Below are 20,239 nucleotides of genomic sequence, written 5' to 3'. Positions count from 1 at the left end.
GGGAGAGGATGAGGTTGGGGTCCTCGACCTTGCTGACCCTACGCCTGGCCTGGCGCTAACTCCGCCCATCTGCCTGCCCTCCTCGGTCGCGGGACTCGCCGGATTTGCGGGCACCCCCACCCCTAGCCCACCCGGCACCGGTGGTGAGCTGGCCTGGGGGATCCGGAGAAGGCCGGCTTCAGGCCCTAGGATCTCTCTTCATCCCTTCCCCTCCCACCCCCGACGGGCCAGTGGATCCGGAGAACCGAGGCCCAGTGCTCGGCTGGGGCCCTTCCCGTGCCGCCCTGGACCGAGCTCCCGGTCCTGGGGGTGGGCGGGAAGGGTGGGACCCCCCTCCCCCGCCAGGGCGCGCTGGGCGCCGCGAAGCGCGGGAGGGAAAGAGTTAAACAAGGTGCCGGCGGCGGGAGTGGGGGATGGGAGCGGAGGGAAAGTGAGAGCGGGGGCGGGGGTGGGGGGGCCAGAGCGAAAGAACATCCTGTGCCCGCCGCCGGATGCGCGCGGGGCGGGGGAGGAGCGGGGAGCAATCGGAGGAGGGGGGGAAGACGGGGGAGGCCGGGGGCGGGAGGAGCCTCGGCCTCCGCCCCACGCCCAGTCCTCCTTCTGCGGGGGGCACCGCCCCCTTCGCTTCCCTGAGTTTTCGCCGCCTTTTTCCCGCGTCCCCACGCCTTCGCCGGCGTCACGAGCTACTCAAGAGGCCCGCCAGCCTGGTCCCTGGCCCGGGGTATGCGCGAGCTTGGACGGCACGGTCTTGGAGCGCGTGGGGTCCACGTCAGGGCGCGGGCTGTCCCCAGACGTGCACCTCTCCTCTCTCTGCGGGGGCAGCTCGCACGTGCAGAGCTTCCCCAGTTCACCTGGAGTCACGGGCGTACAGCGTCGCATTCAGTTCTGACGGCGGACTTCCGTGTAGTAGGCGGGTATTGATAGACCCGTTTTCCGGAGGAGGAAACTGAGACTCAGATTATGGAACTTGCCCAAACCGAAGCTCGAAGGACTCCAACGCTCTTTTCATTATAGAGTAAGCTGATTTCCCCTTAGCGTCTCCTGGGCATGCAAGTGCGGGACCCCTCCTGGGTCATACTTCTTATGGCCTACTTGCACAGCAGGTCCCTCATAGCGTGTCAGTCTCCTCTAATTAACTAGGCTGAAATACCCATGCCTAGAGTCCTGATAGAGTAAGCAGGTAGTCTTGGGGTTTTACACGCGGAAGGATGGTTTTTAGGAACTGAGTAGCCCAGGAATGGGCCGGGTGCCCCTAGCTCTCCAGGGTTAGGTATTTGGTGGGGTTGAAGGGTTCAAGGAGGACTCCAAAACTGGCAAAGAAAGTAAATGCGCTACAGGAGTTGAGATGGATTAGCCTGGAGACGACCAGAGTGGGAGGGATAGAGGATAAGGGAAGAGGCTGAATAATGTACCTTTTAGGCCTCATAGAGGCCAACCCTCTGAGTGCTCACTTCCTTCCCACCCTTGACATTTCTGTCCAGGGGGAAGCCTGCTTATAATCGAAATGATCATAGTCACATTTGGTGAACTGTGTGTGCTGAGCACTGTTCTGATAAACCCAAGAAGTGGATATTACTATTTTACCCATTTTATAGGTGTGGAAAATGAGGCACAAAACGATTACAAAGCTAACTCAGTAACTGAGCAGGAAGTCTGGGTTGAACCCACACTCACTAAATAAATTGCACCTAACATGTTGGGAAATCAACCCTGAATATTCATTGGAAGGACTGATGCTGAAGCTCCAATAACTTCGGTCACCTGATCCGAAGAAAAGACCCTGATGCTGGGAAAGATAGAAGGCAGGAGGAGAAGGGGACGACAGGATGAGATGGTTGGATGGTATCACTGACTTAATGGACATGAGTTTGAGCAAGCTTCCAGAGATGGTCAAGGACAGGGGTGCTGCAGGCCATGGGGTTGCAAAGAGTCAGACATGACTGAGCGACTGAACAGCAGTGTGATGGGAACTTCAGCAGCATGATGGGAACATCAGCAGCCTTCAAGGTGGAAAGCTGGTGCTGATGGCAGAGAGCTGTGCTAGGGCAGCCCGTGCCCTTTTGCCTTGGAGAGGGCAGGTAAGAAACCTGGGGTTGGCTTTGTGCGTGTATGGCGTCTCAGACTTCTCTCTAGCTGATATTCCAAAGTTGGGGATTTGACAGGGGAAAAGAACCAAAACCCAAGTTCTCACCGAGAGCTGCAGCCTTCGCTTATGCTCCCCAAGAACATTCACTGTCGTGTGCTGTCGCCATCATTTCACAAAAGCAAATATATTTTAATTCTCAAAAGAAGACAGACTTCATCTGAATCAAAAGCAGTTACTCCCAAGAAAGAACAGCCCTTGACTTTCCACCAACAAATACACATTTTTTTTTTCTTCTATATTGTGCTGTGGATTAGCAAAAACGTATAATGGGGCGGCTGCCTCTGATCCCTCTGAATCATTTGAGAGCAGAACCAAAAAAAAAAAAAAAAAAAAAAAATAGGCTTAGATATAGCAGGAAGGAATTAGCTTAGAGCCAGGAAAGAACTCCACATCTTTGGAGAGCTTTAAAGAGCAGGTGAGCACTGCATTTGTTTAGGATGTGAGGGTCTTGGGGTCAGCTCCATAGACTGAGGAGGCCAGTAGCCCTGGGTCCCCCTCAGAAGAGGGCTGGAACTTTGTTCTGAAGGACCTCTCCTCGGAGCCATCAGGGGAGTCGGAACCTAGAACAGTTCCATCAGGCAGCCATTTCCTGCCCAGAGTTCATGGAGCCTGATAGGTGGTCCCATGGCAGTGGAGGAAGGGGGCCTCCAGCGGCTTCTGTCACCTTTCACTGTGGGGAGTCCATGTAGTCACCCACTGGTGGGCTGCACCCCGCAGACCTGTAAGCCTCAGAGTTGCCCAACCTTGAGACGAAGAAAGAGCCTAGGACAGCAACAAAGACACTCATAGTGCTGAAGGCTGGTGGTGGTATAACCTCAGCCTACAGGGTATAGTGGCACTTTTTCTCCATTCAGTTAGTCAGGTCAGTCAGTTCAGTCACTCAGTCGTGTCCGACTCTTTGCGACCCCATGAATCACAGCACGCCAGGCCTCCCTGTCCATCACCAACTCCCAGAGTTCACCCAGACCCACGTCCATCGAGTCAGTGATGCCATCCAGCCATCTCATCCTCTGTCGTCCCCTTCTCCTCCTGCCCCCAATCCCTCCCAGCATCAGAGTCTTTTCCAATGAGTCAACTCTTTGCATGAGGTGGCCAAAGTACTGGAGTTTCAGCTCAGCATCATTCCTTCCAAAGAAATCCCAGGGCTGATCTCCTTCAGAATGGACTGGTTGGATCTCCTTGCAATCCAAGGGACTCTCAAGAGTCTTCTCCAACACCACAGTTCAAAAGCATCAATTCTTTGGCGCTCAGCTTTCTTCACAGTCCAACTCTCACATCCATACATGACCACTGGAAAAACCATAGCCTTGACTAGATGGACCTTTGTTGGCAAAGTAATGTCTCTGCTTTTGAATATGCTATCTAGGTTGGTCATAACTTTCCTTCCAAGGAGTAAGCGTCTTAATTTCATGGCTGCAGTCACCATCTGCAGTGATTTTGGAGCCCCAAAAAATAAAGTCTGACACTGTTTCCACTGTTTCCCCATCTATCTCTCATGAAGTGATGGGACCAGATGCCATGATCTTCGTTTTCTGAATGTTGAGCTTTAAGCCAACTTTCTCACTCTCCTCTTTCACTCTCATCAAGAGGCTTTTCAGTTCCTCTTCACTTTCTGCCATAAGGGTGGTGTCATCTGCATATCTGAGGTTATTGATATTTCTCCTGGCAATCTTGATTCCAGCTTGTGCTTCTTCCAGCCTGGCGTTTCTCATGATGTACTCTGCATATAAGATAAATAAGTATACAGTCTTGACGTACTCCTTTTCCTATTTGGAACCAGTCTGTTGTTCCATGTCCAGTTCTAACTGTTGCTTCCTGACCTGCATACAGGTTTCTCCATTAGGAGCTGGATTAATTTACTAGTCTTAGGTGGGTCTAGTATAAATCCAGGTGAAATCCGTAATTCCCTTGCCAATCCCACTCCCCACGAGGCAGCAAACCCAAAGCACCAGGGACTACCTGCCAGTCCCTGGGTCACTTGGTAATGTGTTCCTCTGGGGATAAGATCCTGGGGTGAGAGCAAAAGTAAGTTGTTGTCCCGATAGTAGGCATTCGTCTTTAGGCGGTCAACTGTTAAGCTCAGACTGTATTGACTAGTCACTTCTGGGTTAACATAGCCCTGGGCTCATTGCCCCTGGGATGCTCAGTTTGAATTCTTAGAGCTTAAGTTAGCCTCTGGTCCACCCGTGGAAATAACAGGTTTCCATTTCAGTTGTTAAGTTGTTCTTTGATCCTTTCCATTAGCCTGGTCGAAGTGGGGGGAGGGATGTCCGTAAGGCAAGTGGAAAGGCCAATGTGGGTCATTTTTATCAGCCCGTTCCTGAACTTCATGCCTGGTTAAGTGGAGTCTTTGGTCATTATCAATGTCCATGGGGGTCCTGTATTTCACACACAGCTATTCTAGACCCCAAATAGTGGATTTTTGCATTGCTAGACCCAGGTAAGCCTTTTTAGTGTAAGCTGCTCATGGCTGTTGCCCCTTCGCGGTCGGTATCATTGCTTTGCCCCCTTCCACAGCTGGGACCAGAAGCCCAGAAGTACTCTTTGTTGTTGTCACAGGCCCCAACCAGACTTTTTGGCCATGTCCAATTCACCAGCCTGTCCCTGAATTAAGATCCCCTAAAGCCTGTGTCTGTAATAGTTTAGTGGTGAGAGGTTGGAGGTATGTATGCTTGTCCTTTGCAGATCATCCACTTCCTTGCATTTTATCTGTATTCACCAGCCATCCTCGTGCAGTCAGATGAGCCACAAGCATAGGGCTGCTGCTTTTAAACTGAAAACAGAGACTCCGAGGTTACCAGAGTGGAAGAGAATCAATTTAATGCAAGAGAAAGACCTCTCTCATGGCAGTCGGCTGCCACAGGGCCCCACCTGCTGGTGGACAGCCACCTTGAGATCATGCCTGCGATCTTCCGTTCCCCACCCTTGACTTCTCGACCTCTTGGGTGTTTCTTTGGCCTCTCGGCTGGCTGACCAATCATTGGACTGCACCCCGCAGTCCTGAAAGCCTTGTGGTTGCCCCACCTCAAGACCAAAGAAAGAGTCTGGAGACAATGATGGAGACCTCAGTGGTTTTTTGGACAGGAGTTTTGGGGACAGGGTTGGCGCTGGTCTTAAGCAAAAGGTCCTGGAGCAACAACCTGTGGATTACAGCGGGCAGGCCATAACAGCAATCTTCCCCACTCAGGCTAGAAGGAGACTACTATTTATAGGGGGAATTGAGGTCAGGTTGGCTGGTCAGTTACCAAGGAAACCAGCTGGGGCACATCCCTCACAGCCCCTCAGTTAAGAACCATCACGAGGGCAGATGTTTCCTTTAATAAATTAGCAGGTGAGATCAGCCATTAGCTGGGGCAGGGGGCAAACCTGGTCACGTGCGTAGGGTGCAGGCAAAATCGGGACTGGTCAAGGGACTTCCCCAGTTGTCCAGTGGCTGAGACTCTGAGCGCCTAACGCAGGGGGCCCGGGGTTCAATTCCTGGTCAGGGAACTAGATCCCACAAGCCACAACTAAGAGTTCTCATGCTGCAATGAAGATGGAAGATCCCTCGGGCCACAACAAAAGTGGCACGGCCAAGTTTTTAAAAGAAGGGACAGGTAGAGCAAGGGAAGAACAAAGAACAAGAGAACAGCCATCTTGAATGGCCTGACCATATACCCACCTTGGGGCTGTGTCCGACTCTTCGCGACCCCATGGACTGCAGCCTACCAGGCTCCTCCGTGCGTGGGATTTTCCAGGCAAGAGTACTGGAGTGGGGTGCCATCGCCTTCTTTGCTGTGCAGAGGACCAGAAATGACCCTTGAGGAGGGCCGAGAATGGAAGAGTGCCGAGAATGGAAGAGAATGGCCCCCCTGGGAGTGTTGCCTGCAGCCTGGGGTGACATGGATGAAGGCTCTGAGTGGACAGACTTGGCTGGCTGCTGTAGCATCCTTGGTGATGTGTTTCCACACCTCCTGCAGGCCCAGATGCAGCAGCCCAGGGCCCCGAGGCTTCCAACAGGAGCTCAAGGCCAGGCAGGAGAAGCCCTGTTCTGGGGCAGCCATGCTCAGGGCTGACTCTGGGCCTGAGCCGGGCTTGGGCTCCTCCCTGTTCTGCCCCAGAAGGTGAGGCCAGAGGCTGTGGGGACACTGCGGGTGAGGGGAGGAGGAGAAGGGAAGGGTCTGGTCTCACCTGCCCCATCCTAGTGGTGGAGGTGGTGGAGACTGAGGCCTCCAAAGTTGGGTTCTCCTCCTCCAGGGTGGTGGCATTTTCCAGAGGCCTCCAACCCCATCCCACCCTGTGTGTATATGTTGTGTGTGTGTGTGGGGGGGTGGGATGGGGTGCGATACTCCCAGATTCAGGCCTCCAAGGTTTAATGGCACAGACCCACCCAGATTTTAACCCTGGAGTTTTAGAATGCTAAATCTGGGTCCTCTCAGGTTACAAATGATCAAGGCAAGGGCCCCTTCTCCTCCAGAGACACACTGGTTAAATGGGCCTGGCATCCCCGTATTCAGATTCTGACATTTTTCTGTCCTCCCATCCTCAAGGAATAACTGAAGTCATAACTTGAGCATCTCCTGAGTGCAGGACTGCTGGATGTTGGAGATGCTGAGACAACTGCCCTTATGAGCTTTTGGTTAACACTAGGGAACACGTGGACGCTGGAAGATAATAGATTTGCCTTGAGACTGGAAAACTTTGTAAGGTGCTTGTCATCTTTTCATCCTCCCATGGAAAGAGGGGCCCTTGCCTACAGAAACACTCCGAGGCCCAGAAGTGGATCCATGGCAAAAAGATCAAAGATGGGAGGGCCAGGCAAGTGAGGGAACGGGGCTGCCAGGGGCCAAATCCCAAACCCTCAACACCCCCAACCCCAACCGACCCCCGCAGCAAACTTCCAAACTTCCAGAAATTGGACCTCTGCTGCCCTCTAATGGTGAAGCCCCCTTGTGGCTCAGACGGTAAAGAGTCTGCCTGCAATGCAGGAGACCCGGGTTTGATCCCTGGGTTGGGAAGATCCCCTGGAGAAGGAAATGGCAACCCACTCCAGTAATCTTGCCTGGAAAATCCCATGGATGGAGGAGCCTGGCAGGTACAGTCCATGGGGCCACAAAGAGTTGGACACGACTGATCGACTTCACTTTCACTTTTCACTTTGCCCTCTAATGGAGGAAAGGAAGCCTCTGGAGCTAGCTGCTGGGGCCCCACCAACCTGGGTCCCCTAAAAATGGGGGCTATGAAGGACCTTCCTGCCCCAGACCTTCTGTCTCCCTGGAGTCTTGACTTTGATTTCCCACAGCCTCCGAAGCTCCCTGGCTGCCCTGTTCCCAGACCGCCACCCTCCGTCCTGCTGTTTCCCCAGTTCCCTTTGTTGCCCATGTTCTGATTCTGGTGCCCTGGTTCCTGGCCCTGCTGGAGTTCTGGTTCCGGAAGGCCTTCGCTGGCTGCCTCGGGCATGTCCTGCATCCGCCAGCGCCCGAGGCAAATGGACATCCGCAAAGGTGTGGTGAGCCTGGCCACAGGCGCCGGGGCCGTCTACCTCCTCTACAAGGCCATCAAGGCCGGCATAAAATGTCAGCCGCCCTTCTGCTCTGCCTCACCCATCTGCATCGCCCGTGAGTGTCCCCGCCCTGGGGAGAGGGCTCGGCCCCAGGAGGTACCTATTCCCCAGGTCTCTGAGGGGCCCAAGGGGACTCCTCCACATTCCTCTCTCGTGCCTCTTTCTCAACTCCATCTTCCCCAGACCCACTCTAGAGATGCTGGAGCAGGGTCCCCAGGTAGTGGATGGTGCTTAGGTGCATCCTCAGGAGTCATCTGGCAGGTTCCTAAATTCTACATTCACTCTGGCATCTAGGATGGATAGAAACTTGCTATCAGCAGTTCTCCCCAAGGAAAAACTGGGGGACCTATGTGCCCAGAGCCTCCACTAATCTCTGTGACCACTCAGTGCAAAGTTGAGAAAGAAACCCTTTCTGCAAGACTTTGTGTTGCCACCTGCTGGACTATCATTGCCACATACCAGTTATGATGAAACACCGTGTATGACTGCCATATGCCAGAAAGTTGTTATGGTAAACGTACAGAACGTTTTTGTTTATGATCTGAATGACGCAGCATTAGATGTGGTGCCCTTGTGCAGCGCACACCCTGATCAGCTGCACATGGTGGTCCTGCATACGGCAGGAAGTCTTCTCTTCAGAAAAGGCAAGGCAGCCTTGTCTCCCAGGCCCCTCTGCCCCACTTCCCAATCCCCTTCTTTCATCACCTCTGAGTCCACAGCCTGAACCGGTCTGGGGTGGCTGTCTAGGCCTGGCAATCGAGCGAGAGCGACGCGGGCGGGACTCAGGTGAGCTCCGGAGGCTCCTCAACTCTTTGGAGTGCAAGCAGGATGCGTACACCAAGAGCATGATCCTACACAGCATCACGCGCTGTGTGTACTTGCTGGAGTCCGAGGTGAGGGAAGGGAGGCAGGAGACCCCTCCCCATCAGTCTGGCCCCTGGGGGCTACCAATGTGTATCCTGGTACCCCCCCCAACCCCCCTGACTAGCCAGACGGTGTCCTGAGACCTGTCGCTCTGAGGGTGGGAGGGGTTGTGTTGAGGGGTCTTGGTGACAGGGTGTGTGTGTGGGGGAACCAGGACCCCTGCTTCTCCTGCCTCTTCCGTCTCTCCTGGCACACTCTAGGCCTCTGCTTGTACTCATGATGACATCACGTTGGTGGGCTCCATGCTGGATGACAAGGACAACAGTGTCAAAATCCAAGCCCTGAACACACTTAAAGCTTTCTCTGGCATCAGAAAATTCAGGCTCAAAATCCAGGTGAGCCTAGCAATAAGGGTGGGGCAGAGCGCACGGGGTGTCCACAGGTCGTGGGCCCTTTAGTGGGCCTAGGATGAATGGTCATGTTCCAGAAGTCTCTTTGGGTCTGAATTTGTAACCCAGAAATATGTTTGTCCTTGGAATTGGTGGGAAAATGGTGATCACTTTCCCAATAGGGGCAGAAAAGTCTTTGAATCCCAGGATAAAACTGAACTCAGTCCTTTGGAGAATCTCTGAACCCCAAACAGAAACCCCCGAGGTTCTTTCTGACTCTAGCTAACTCTCTTGACACCAGCTGGGTGTCCTATAGTTCAGTTCTGACATGTCTCCCTGGGGTTAGTACAGACCCCACCACTGAAGGCTGAGTCCCATAAGACCGTCTCCCACTTCTGACCACCCAGCTGTAAAGTTGGAGGTTCCCATGACCTCTCTCCTCAGATTTGATAATTCACTATAAAGAGTCACAGCATGCAGGAAAATGTTTTACTTACAGTTTATTATAAAAGATACAACTGAGGAGGGACTTCCCTGGTGGTTCAGTGGTTAAGACTCCGTGCTCCCAATGCAGGAAGTACAGGTTTGATCCCTGGTTGGTGAACTAAGATCCCTCATGCCACACACTTTGGAGCTAACAGGGGAAAAAAGATACAACAGGGGAAAAAAGATACAACTGAGGAGCAGCCAAATGGAAGACTTGCAAGGGCAGAATGTGGGGGAAGGGATTCCATGTCTTCTTCAGGCCTGCCATCCTCCTAGCACCTCGATATATTCACCAACCCAGGGTTCTCCAAACCCTGTCATGTAGGTGTATTTATGGAGGCTTTATTATGTAGGCATAATTGATTAATCATTGGCTGTTGGTGACTGAACTCAGTAGCCCCACCCTTTTCCCCAGAGGTCAGGTATGGGGGTGAACGTTCCAGCCCCCTAATCCTAGCTGGGTCTTTCTGGCCTCATCCAGCAGGAATCTAGGGGTCTGCCTAGAGCTGCCTCATTAGCATAAATTCAGGGGTGATGGAAAGAGGCTCATTATAAAAACCAAAAACACTCCTAGCAGGAAATTGCAAGGATTTTAGGAAACTTGTGCCTGCAATCGGGGACAAAAACCAGATATATTGTCAGACCACACCCCATGCTGTGTTGGTCTAAGGCTGGTGGTTGGATCACTAATGTTTTCAGTACTACGATGCAGAGAAAACAGAAGCCACCAAATGTCAGTTCCCCAGCTTCCTGCTGCTAGGCTTTCAGGCTTACCTGTTACTCATCCTTTCCTGCTTTCCTGCTGGTGCCATGGAAGAAAGGCTTTCTTCCTGCCTGTGTTCAAAGATCTTCTCAGTCCTGCATCCGCCCCCTCCCCTGAGGGCCCCTCTCCTTGGTTAAACTCTGTCTTGTATAGCCTCCCCTGGCTCCTTCCCATTAGATTCAAAAAGCTCTATCCTTTCCATCTTAAAAGACAAAACTAGAAAACATCTTCCTTGACCTCTAATGACCTCTAATCTCTCTCTAGCAAATGATCTCTCCCAGAATATTTTACTTAAAAATAGCTAAAATATTCAAAACATGCAAACATTTTATGCATGTTTGGTAACAATAAAACACGAACTTCCCTTGTGGTCCAGTGGCTGAGACTCCACATTCCCAATGCAGGGAGCCTAGGTTCGATCCCCGATCAGGGAACCAGATCCCACATGCTGCAACTAAAGATCCCTGTGCCGGCCACAGCCAAATAAATCAATAATAAATATTTAAAACAAAAACAGAACACACATAATCAGAACTCAGGCTAAGAAATAGAACATGACCAATTGGCTAGATGCCCCTGGATGCCCCTCCTTAATGCCAGCCTCCTCCCCCACCAGAGACAATCATTCCTCTGCATTTTGTTCATCAATTTCTTGATTTTCTTTGTAGTTTTATCATGTATACATGTGTTTTCATTTTCTAGCAGGCCACAGCAGCAGGCAAAAATAGGTAAAATGTAATTGGAATGTTTTTATGCTTCATGGATCTGAAAGTCTGCAGTTTGCATTCTGTGGTTTGTGTTTTCCCTCCAACATTGAAAGATTCATCCTTATTGATAGGGGCTGCTCTGTATCTTTTCCACTGTTGTGCATTATTCTAGTTCATGACTATCCTGAAGTTTTATTTATCCAGCTGCTCATGGGTAGGTATTTGAGTCATTTGCATATGGCACCTTGAGCTTTCGCGTATGCATCACTCTTGGGACATGGGAGACTTTCTCTAGGGCATGTATGCAGTTGTGGGATGGTCAGGTTAAAGGCATGCCCAACTTTTTGAGAAGGGCTGAATCAGTTTACACTTTCAACCAGCCCCACATGAGTGTTTCTGTGGCATCATTTCTTCCCCAACACTTGGTCTTTTCACACTTTAAATATTTTGTATCAGACTCTCTTTGGAGGAGAAAAAATCTCTACTTACTGGCTGCTTCTACTTCATCTCTCAGCTAACCCTAAGGCTGTGATTCTCATGCATATCAGAATTGTCAAGAAAGCTGGTTAAAAATGAAGATTTCAGGGCATTACACCCAAAGAACCAGTTCAACAGGGAAGCTTTGTTTTTCATAAGCCCCTCAGGAGATTCCGATGCAAGTGGCATGGGCACCACTGTTCCTTTCTTCCCCCAGGGTCTGTATCCTGAGGACCTAACTCTCTGGGTGAAAGCGGCCACTCCCTAGCCTCAGTTTCCAACTAGACGTGCTCTCCTGTGTCTCTGTCTAAAGCCTGCAGGCTCCCTTGACCTCCAGACCCATGGCCAGCTGCTCCACTTAGTCTGGAGACCCTCTGACCCAACATCCAAATGGAGCTCGCCCCTGTTCCCTGAGCCAGACCCCCCTCTTGAGAGAGATCTGATTGCATCAGTTCCCTGCTGGGTCTTCCTCAAGGCTCTCATCAGAAAATATATGACCAGGGACTTCCCTGGTGGTCCAGTGGCTAAGACTCAGCGCTCCCAATCCTGGGGACTCAGATTTGACCCCTGGTCAGGGAACTAGATCCTACATGCCGCACCTAAAGATCCTGCATGCCACAACTACGACCCAGCGCAGCCAAATAAAAATACACACAAAAATTTTTAACGTGTACAACCAGCTCCACCTCCTGCCCACACCCCCACTGTTTACACTGTGTGTTTCAAGCTCTCTCCCCTCCCAGCTCTTGCGCCTGGTGCTCTGCTGCCTGAAAGCCCACCCCAGATTTGCTAACTCCTACCTGCCCTTCAGATCTCAACGGTCAGCGAGGGATGAGGGCAGGAAGGAGCAGGGTACTAATGGGAAGTCTGTGCTTCTCACTCCAGGCTTCTGGCGTCCTTCTTAACTGACTTGCAAAGGCATAGCTTGTAAGGTACCTGCCTTTGGTAATAAGCCCCAAGCATCTGCAGCTCAGAAGCCAAGATCCCTTTTTTCATTCAACAGACGTATACGGAACACTTCCGTCATGCCTGGGCACTGTGCTAGGCATATGAGATACAACGGGGAATGGAGCAAGAAGGAACCTTACCCCAAGTGAACTTAAATTCTAGCAGAAAGCAAGGCAGGCAACACACAAATAAATGAGGGCTTCCCTCGTGGTCCATTGGTTAAGAGTCTGCTTTGCAGTGCCTGGGACACAGGTTCGATCCCTGGTACGGGAAGATCCCACATCCCATGGAGCAACTAAGTCTGAGGACAACAACAAAGACCCAGTGCAGCCAAATCTAATTAAAAATCAACAAAATATTAAACAAAAAAAAAATAAGTGAAACATGTATTGTTTCATGGGGGCAAATGCTATTGAGAAAAATCAAGAAGAGTGGTAAAGAAGGCTGACATCAGGGTAATTGCTGCAATTTCAAAAGAGAAAATCTTTGGGGTCTAGGACTTGATAAAGAGGTCATAGAAATGACCACTAAAACCACAATCTATAAAAGAAAAATGATAAATTGAACCTCATCAAAATTAAAAACATTTTTTTAGTGAAAGACCCTGTTAAGAGGATGAAAAGATAAGCTTCAGATTGAAAGAAAATAGTTGCAAACCACATATCTGACATAAGACATATCTAGTTTATATAAAAGAGCTCTGAAAACTCAATATTTTAAAAAATCCAGTTAGAAAAGGGGCACAAGATATGGCAATATATCACTGAAGCAGATATACAACTTCATGTGCAAATAAGCACATGAAGAAATGTTTAACATTTAACTAGACACTAGGGAAATGCAATATTTCACAATGAAATATTACTATATACCTATTAGATGATCTAAACTAAAAAATTAGTGACCGTACCAAATGCTGGTGAAGATGGAGAGAAACTGAATCTCTCATATGTTGCTGGTGGGAATGTAAAATGGTACAGCGGCCACTCTGGAAAATGGTAGTTTAAAAACAAAAAACTCTACATTTACCATGCAAACCAGCAATTGCACTCTTGAGCATTTATCCTGGAGAAATAAAACCTTATATCTGTACAAAAACCTGTTCCCAGCAGCTCTATTTGTAACACTCAAAAGGAGAAACAACCAAAATGGCTCTTAGTAGATACATGACTAAGCAAACTGGTAATCTAGTACTGTGGAACATCACTCAGTAATGAAAAGGAACGAGCTGTTGATACACACGACATCTTGGATGGATCCCAAGGCCATTATACCGACTGGAAAACACCAGGTTTGGAAGATTACAAAGTATGCTTCCATTTATATAACCTCAAAATTGACAAAATCAGAGAGGTGGAAAACAGATTGGTGGCCTGCCCCGGTGAGGGCTGGTTTTGATGGGCAGGGTAAGTGTGACAGTAAGATCGCCCACAAAGGTGATGTGTGGCGATGCTGATGGAATAATTTGTTGACTGTGGTGGTGCTTACACGAATCTACATGCCTGATAAAATGACACAGAACTATACGTACACATTGTACCAACACCAGTTCCCTGGTTTTGATACTGTAATTAAGATGTAACTATGGAGGGAAACGGAGAAGGCAATGGCACCCCACTCCAGTACTCTTGCCTGGAAAATCCCATGGATGGAGGAGCCTGGTGGGCTGAAGTCCATGGGGTCACTAAGAGTCGGACATGAGTGAGCAACTTCGCTTTCACTTTTTCACTTTCATGCATTGGAGAAGGAAATGGCAACCCACTCCAGTGTTCTTGCCTGGAGAATCTCAGGGACGGGGGAGCCTGGTGGGCTGACGTCTATGGGGTCACACAGAGTCGGACACGACTGAAGTGACTTAGCAGTAGCAGCAGCATGGAGGGAAACTGGGTGGAAGGCACCTTGGGACCTCTCTGTTTTGGCAACTTCTAGTGAACTTATAATCATTTGAAAATAAAAATTTAAAAACAAAAAGTGTGTTCCATGTGACAGTGATACAGGGAAAAATAAAAGGGGGGTGGATAAGGAAGGTGGGGATGGGAGTGGTGTTCTCATCTTAGAGGAGAGAGTGGTCAGGGAAGCCCCCACTCTGGAGAAGATGACATTAAATAGCAAAGTCTTGAAGGAGCTAAGAGTCAGAGTGAGCTACGAATATCGGAGGTAGAGCATTCTAAGCAGAGGGACCAGCCTGTGCAAAGACCCTAAGATAGGTGTGTACCCGGCGTTTTCAGGGAATCCGTGGGAGCAGAGGAGAGAATAGGCGATGAGGCAAAGAAATAATGGGGGGAACAGGGGAAGATCTTGTAAGCCACTGTAAGGATTTTAGCCTTTATCCTGAATGAACCAGCGACTCTGGAGCAGGGGTGTGAATGTCCAGCCTGTCTGCTGCTCTGAGAATAGATGCAGGGGACAAGGCTGGAAGTAGAGAGGAGGAGGCTATTGCAGAAGCCTGGGGGAGAGATGCTGGTGGCTTGGAACAGGGTGGCGGAAGGGGCATGGTGAGCAGTGGCTTGACTGTTGGCAGGTTTTGAAGGCAGAGCCCTCAGGATGTTCTGAAGGGTTAGAAAGGGGTGTGAGAGAAAGAAAGGAGTCAAGGAAGACCAGGGAGTTTTGGTCTGAGTAACGGAGGCAGGTGTAAACAACAGCGGAGACAGGAAGGGTGGTAGAGAGAGCAGGTGTGGGGATGGGAATGTGTCAACTCAGAGGTTTAGTAAGATTCTGGGAAAGAAGTGGAATTGGCACTTGCATCTGTGAGTCTGGAGTTCAGGGAGAGGTCTGGGCAGGAAACAGGAACTTGAAAGGCATCAGCATATGGATAGTCTTTAACACTGAGTCTGTGAGTCTTTAACACCGTGTTACTAAGGCAGGGAGGAAGACAGAAGAGGAGGTTGGCGAAAGAACCGGGGAAAGATGCTTGTGACAGAGAAGCCCAGTGAAGACAGATTTTCAAGGCGGTGGGAGGGGTGGTCAAACCACAGGGAGAGTTTAAGTGGGGAACTGTCTGTGGGGTCGGCTCAGTTGTCCTGAGTGAAGGCAGAGGGCGGGCTAATGTTGAGGGCCATCCTGTGAAAGCAGGAAACCCTTCTCTTCTCCCCCGGCCCTCCCCAGGAACACTCCATCAAGGTGCTGGAACTGATCTCCACCATCTGGGACTCAGAGCTGCACATTGCAGGCCTCAGACTCCTCAACAACTTCCCACTGCCTGACTTTGTGCATCCACAGCTGCGACGGGTGATGCCTGCCTTGATGGAGATCCTGCAGTCGGACTATATCCTGGCACAGGTGCCTGAGGACGGGGGCCCAGGCCCCGACCCCCTGCCCAGCCCTGGCACAACGCCTAGAGGGAAGAGCAGAGATTCGTGTCATCCCTGCTCAGGCCCACCTGCCTTCTCATGCGTGGCCCTTTGCTTTGTTCAGGTGCAAGCCATACGACTGCTGAGCAGCCTGGCACAGAAGAACGACCTTCTCTACGACATTCTCAACTGCCAGGTGAGAGAGGATCTGAGGGGCGGGCCGACGGGTGCTAACAGATATTGGGAAAGGCGGAATCGTGGGTTCTTCAGACAGACTCAGCCCTGACAGGATCATCTTGTTCCTCTTTCTGCCCCCGCACTAGATACATACTGCAAACCGCCCCCCTCCTGTCCTCTCAACAGAATCAGATTTTCCTTTGAGGGACTTTCTGAACTCTGAGAGTCAGGAACACAGGTGACACAAATTAGTCTAGGTATCTTAGTAACAGGGAAAAATCACTTACAACATTGTGAAAAGATTCCTACCATCTAATTAATTAACACAACTATCCCCTCACCTCACATATTTGTTTTTGGTGAGAACATTTAAGTTCCATTCTCTTGCTGCTGCTGCTGCTAAGTCGCTTCAGTCGTGTCCGACTCTGTGCAACCCCATAGATGGCAACCCACCAGGCTCCGCCGTCCCTGGGATTCTCCAGGCAAGAACACTGGAGTGGGTTGCCATTTCCTTCTCCAATGCATGAAAGTGAAAAGTGAAAGTGAAGTTGCTCAGTCGTGTCCGACTTCGTGATCCCATGGACTGCAGCCCACCAGGCTCCTCTGTCCATGGGATTTTCCAGGCAAGAGTACTGGAGTGGGTTGCCATTGCCTTCTCCATCCATTCTCTTAGCTAATTTCAATTATATAATACAGTATTATTAATATCAACTATAGTCACCATGTTTTGTATTAGATCCTCAGATCTTTTTCATCTTTTAGCTAAAAGTATGTACCCTTTTGGGCTTCCCTGGTGGCTCAGATGGTAAAGAATCCACCTGCAATGCAGGAGACCCGGGTTCAATCCCTGGGTCGGGAAGATCTCCTGGAGGCGGGCATGGCAACCCACTCCAGTGTTTTTACCTGGAGAATCCCCATGGACAGAGGAGCCTGGGGTCGCAAAGAGTTGGACACGACTAAGCACAGCATATATACCCTTTTACTAACCTTTCCCTATTTTCCCACACCCCACCCCAGCCCCCAGCAACTACTTTTCTACTGTTTATATGAGTTTGATTTTTTTGTGTGTGTTTAATATTCCACATGTAAGTGATACCATGCAGTATTTGTCTTTCTCTGTCTGGCTTATCTCACTTAGCATAATGTTCCCTGAGCCCATCCATATTGTCACAAATAGCAGGATTTCCTTCTTACAGCTGAATAATTATAAAGAAAAAAGGACATGTTTACCACCACAGTGGAAGATTTGGAAGGTTTTAACTATTGTTTCAGCAATTAATAGATAAATATCTAAAACTAGGTTACACTTGCTGCAAGTAAATAAGCTTAAGCCATTAGATATATCCAGAACACTCGACAATTAGTACATCCACATTCCTCTCAAGTTCACAAAATATTTACAAACATTAACCACACGCTAAGCTTTAAAAGGAAGCTCAACAAACTTCCCTGAATCAATATTATCATATCACTCATGTTTTATGACCACAATGGAATTATGTCAGAGAATGATATTGAAAACCAAAAGATTGCTACACAGTCGCATCTGAAACTCAGGTATATTGGGGAGCTGAGGCAATAGGAGGATGGAAGAACTTTAGAACTTGCCATCGACTTGATTCCTTACTGAATCCTGCTCACAGGTGCACTGCAACTTCCTGAACCTGTTCCAGTCCACACAGCCTGGGAGTCTGCTGTTTGAGGTCCTGGTGTTTGCAGAGCGGTTGAGTGAAGGCCGGAGTTCACCCCACTACCGCGCCGTGAAGTGGCATTACAACGAACAGTCTTTACATGAAGCTCTCTTTGGGGACGACTCACGACTGGCAGACCGGCTGCTCGCCTTGGTCATCCACCCCGAGGAGGATGTTCAGATCCAGGCCTGCAAAGTCATAGTCAGCCTGCAGTGCCCCCAGGATGTGGGAATCCGGCCTTCCTGCCCACCCAGTCATTCCTGCTTTAATAACGGGGAATAAAATTACGGAGAGCCAATGAATGAGTATGGGAGAGGAGGCTGGGGACTGTGTCTGTCCTGGGCCTTTGGGGTGGGTGGAGACTTTAGCCAGCGTAACTGCCTGTCAAAGCGTGGGCTTGTCTCCTCAAACGTATTCCCACTTGCCTGTTTAGTTGGTCAGACTCCCTTGTCTTGCTGGTTTTTAAAATTCATTTATTGTGACCAGACCATGCAACATGTGGGATCTAAGCCTGCACCCCCTGCCATGGAAGTGTGGGCTCTTAACAGCTGGACAGCCAGAGAAGTCCCTTATTAATTTTTTTTTTGAGCGATAATTTTTTATTGGTGTATAGTTGATTTATAGTGTTGTATTCGTTTCTGCGATACAGCAAAGTGAGTCAGTTACACATATACCTACTCTTTAAAATTTTTATTTTGTATTGGGGTACAGCCGATTAACAAACAATGTTGTGATAGTTTCAGGTGAACAACGAAGGGACTCGGCCACACATATACGTGTATCCATTCTCCCCCAAACTTCCCTCCCATCCAGGCTGCCATGTGACACTGAGCAGAGTTCCATGTACTATACGGTAGATCCTTGTTGGTTATCCATCTTCAACACAGCAGTGTGTACACGTGCATCCATAACTATCCCTTCCTCTCATCCTTCCCCTGGCAACCATAAGCTTGTTCTTGAAGTCTGTGAATCTGTTTCTGCTTTGTAAGTTCATTTGTATAATTTCTTTTTAGACTCCACATATAAGTGATGTCATATGATATTTCTCCTTCTCTGATTTACTCCACTCAGTATGACACTCTCTGGGTCTGTCCATGTTGCTGCAAATGGCATTATTTCATTCTTTTTAATGACCGAGTAATATTCCATTGTATATATGTACCACATCTGTATCCATTCCTCTGTCGATGGACATTTAGGTTGCTTCCATGTCTTGGCTATTGGCAACAGTGCTGCAGTGAACACTGGGGTGCATGGATCCTTTCAGATCATGCTTTTCTGCCAATATATACTCAGGAGTGGAACTGCAGGATTGCTTATTTAACTTCTATGCAGAGTACATCATGAGAAACGCTGGGCTGGAAGAAGCACAAGCTGGAATCAAGATGGCCGGGAAAAATATTAATAACCTCAGATATGCAGATGACACCACCCTTATGGCAGAAAGTGAAGAGGAACTAAAAACCCTCTTGATGAAAGTGAAAGAGGAGAGTGAAAAAGTTGGCTTAAAGCTCAACATTCAGAAAACAAAGATCATGGCATCTGGTCCCATCACTTCATGGGAAATAGATGGGGAAACAGTGGAAACAGTGCCAGACTTTTATTTTTGGGGGCTCCAAAATCACTGCAGATGGTGACTGCAGCCATGAAATTAAAAGACACTTACTCCTTGGAAGGAAAGTTATGACCAATCTAGATAACATATTCAAAAGCAGAGACATTACTTTGCCAACAAAGGTCCGTCTAGTCAAGGCTATGGTTTTTCCTGTGGTCATGTATGGATGTGAGAGTTGGACTGTGAAGAAGGCTGAGTGCTGAAGAATTGATGCTTTTGAACTGTGGTGTTGGAGAAGGCTCTTGAGAGTCCCTTGGACTGCAAGGAGAGCCAACCAGTCCATTCTGAAGGAGATCAGCCCTGGAATTTCTTTGGAAGGAATGATGCTGAAGCTGAAACTCCAGTACTTTGACCACCTCATGCGAAGAGTTGACTCATTGGAAAAGACTCTGATGCTGGGAGGGATTGGGGGCAGGAGGAGAAGGGGACGACAGAGGATGAGATGGCTGGATGGCATCACCGACTCGATGGACATGAGTTTGGGTGAACTCCGGGAGTTGGTGTTGGACAGGGAGGCCTGGCGTGCTGCGATTCATGGGGTCGCAAAGAGTCGGACACGACTGAGCGACTGAACTGAAAGCAGCGCTGTTTTTAGTTTTGTTTTAAGGAACCTCCATATAGCATAGCATACTGTTCTCCATGGTGGCTATACCAATTTACATTCCCACCAACGGTGCAGGAGCGTTTCCTTATCTCCACACCCTTTCCAGCATTTACTGTTTGTGGACTTTTTGATGATAGCCATTCTGACTGGTGTGAGGTGATATCTCATTGTGGTTTTGATTTGTACTTCTCTAATAATTAGCAGTGTTGAACATTTTTTCAAGTACCTATTGGCCATCTGTATGTCTTCTTTGGAGAAATATCTATTTAGGTCTTCTGCCCATTTTTTGAGTGCTATTCCCACTCTCTTTTAGAGTCTATCCCCAGGTAAGTCATTACAGAGTACCGAGTAGAGATCTCTGCTATACAATAGGTTCTTATTAGTTATCTATTGTATATATAGTAGTGTGTGTCTATGTTCCAATCCCAGTCTCCCAATGTATCCCCCCCTGTCTCTTGCTGCTTTTAAATTTGAATGTGGAGCCAGTGCTTTCAGGGAGTTTCAGGGAGAAGGTGGGTTTGGGGACTGAGGCCAAAGATA

At 49.2% G+C, this 20,239-nt stretch overlaps 1 protein-coding gene across 3 annotated transcripts; it reads left to right on the top strand.

The window, feature by feature from the left end:
* The first annotated feature begins 524 nt into the window (after window positions 1-524).
* Window positions 525-17,776, top strand: ARMC12 (armadillo repeat containing 12). 3 transcript variants are annotated; one of them, XM_044930852.2, is made up of 8 exons: window positions 525-1,015; window positions 6,106-6,249; window positions 6,676-7,743; window positions 8,436-8,581; window positions 8,813-8,947; window positions 15,428-15,601; window positions 15,737-15,808; window positions 17,433-17,776. In XM_044930852.2, exons 3-8 carry the CDS (start codon window positions 7,584-7,586, stop codon window positions 17,760-17,762), a joined length of 1,017 nt encoding a protein of 338 aa, XP_044786787.1. In that variant the 5' UTR covers window positions 525-1,015; window positions 6,106-6,249; window positions 6,676-7,583; the 3' UTR covers window positions 17,763-17,776. The 3 variants fall into 3 exon arrangements, with proteins under 3 accessions (XP_044786787.1, XP_044786785.1, XP_006050445.1); XM_044930850.2 differs by having other exon boundaries at window positions 4,869-6,249; XM_006050383.4 differs by lacking the exons at window positions 525-1,015; window positions 6,106-6,249 and having other exon boundaries at window positions 7,610-8,581.
* The last annotated feature ends 2,463 nt before the right edge of the window (window positions 17,777-20,239 follow it).

The sequence above is a fragment of the Bubalus bubalis genome, chromosome 2, assembly GCF_019923935.1.
Source record: "Bubalus bubalis isolate 160015118507 breed Murrah chromosome 2, NDDB_SH_1, whole genome shotgun sequence".
Classification (NCBI taxonomy): domain Eukaryota; kingdom Metazoa; phylum Chordata; class Mammalia; order Artiodactyla; family Bovidae; genus Bubalus; species Bubalus bubalis.
Note: the sequence above shows the minus strand (reverse complement) of the source record. Positions and strands in the feature narration are given on the sequence as shown.

Coding starts and splice junctions, on each gene's coding strand:
- ARMC12 (XM_006050383.4), top strand. CDS start 8,249: ATGTGGTGCCCTTGTGCAGCGCACACCCTGATCAGCTGCACATGGTGG. Junction 8,948..15,427: donor AATTCAGGCTCAAAATCCAG/GTGAGCCTAGCA, acceptor GGCCCTCCCCAG/GAACACTCCATCAAGGTGCT. Junction 15,809..17,432: donor ACGACATTCTCAACTGCCAG/GTGAGAGAGGAT, acceptor TCCTGCTCACAG/GTGCACTGCAACTTCCTGAA.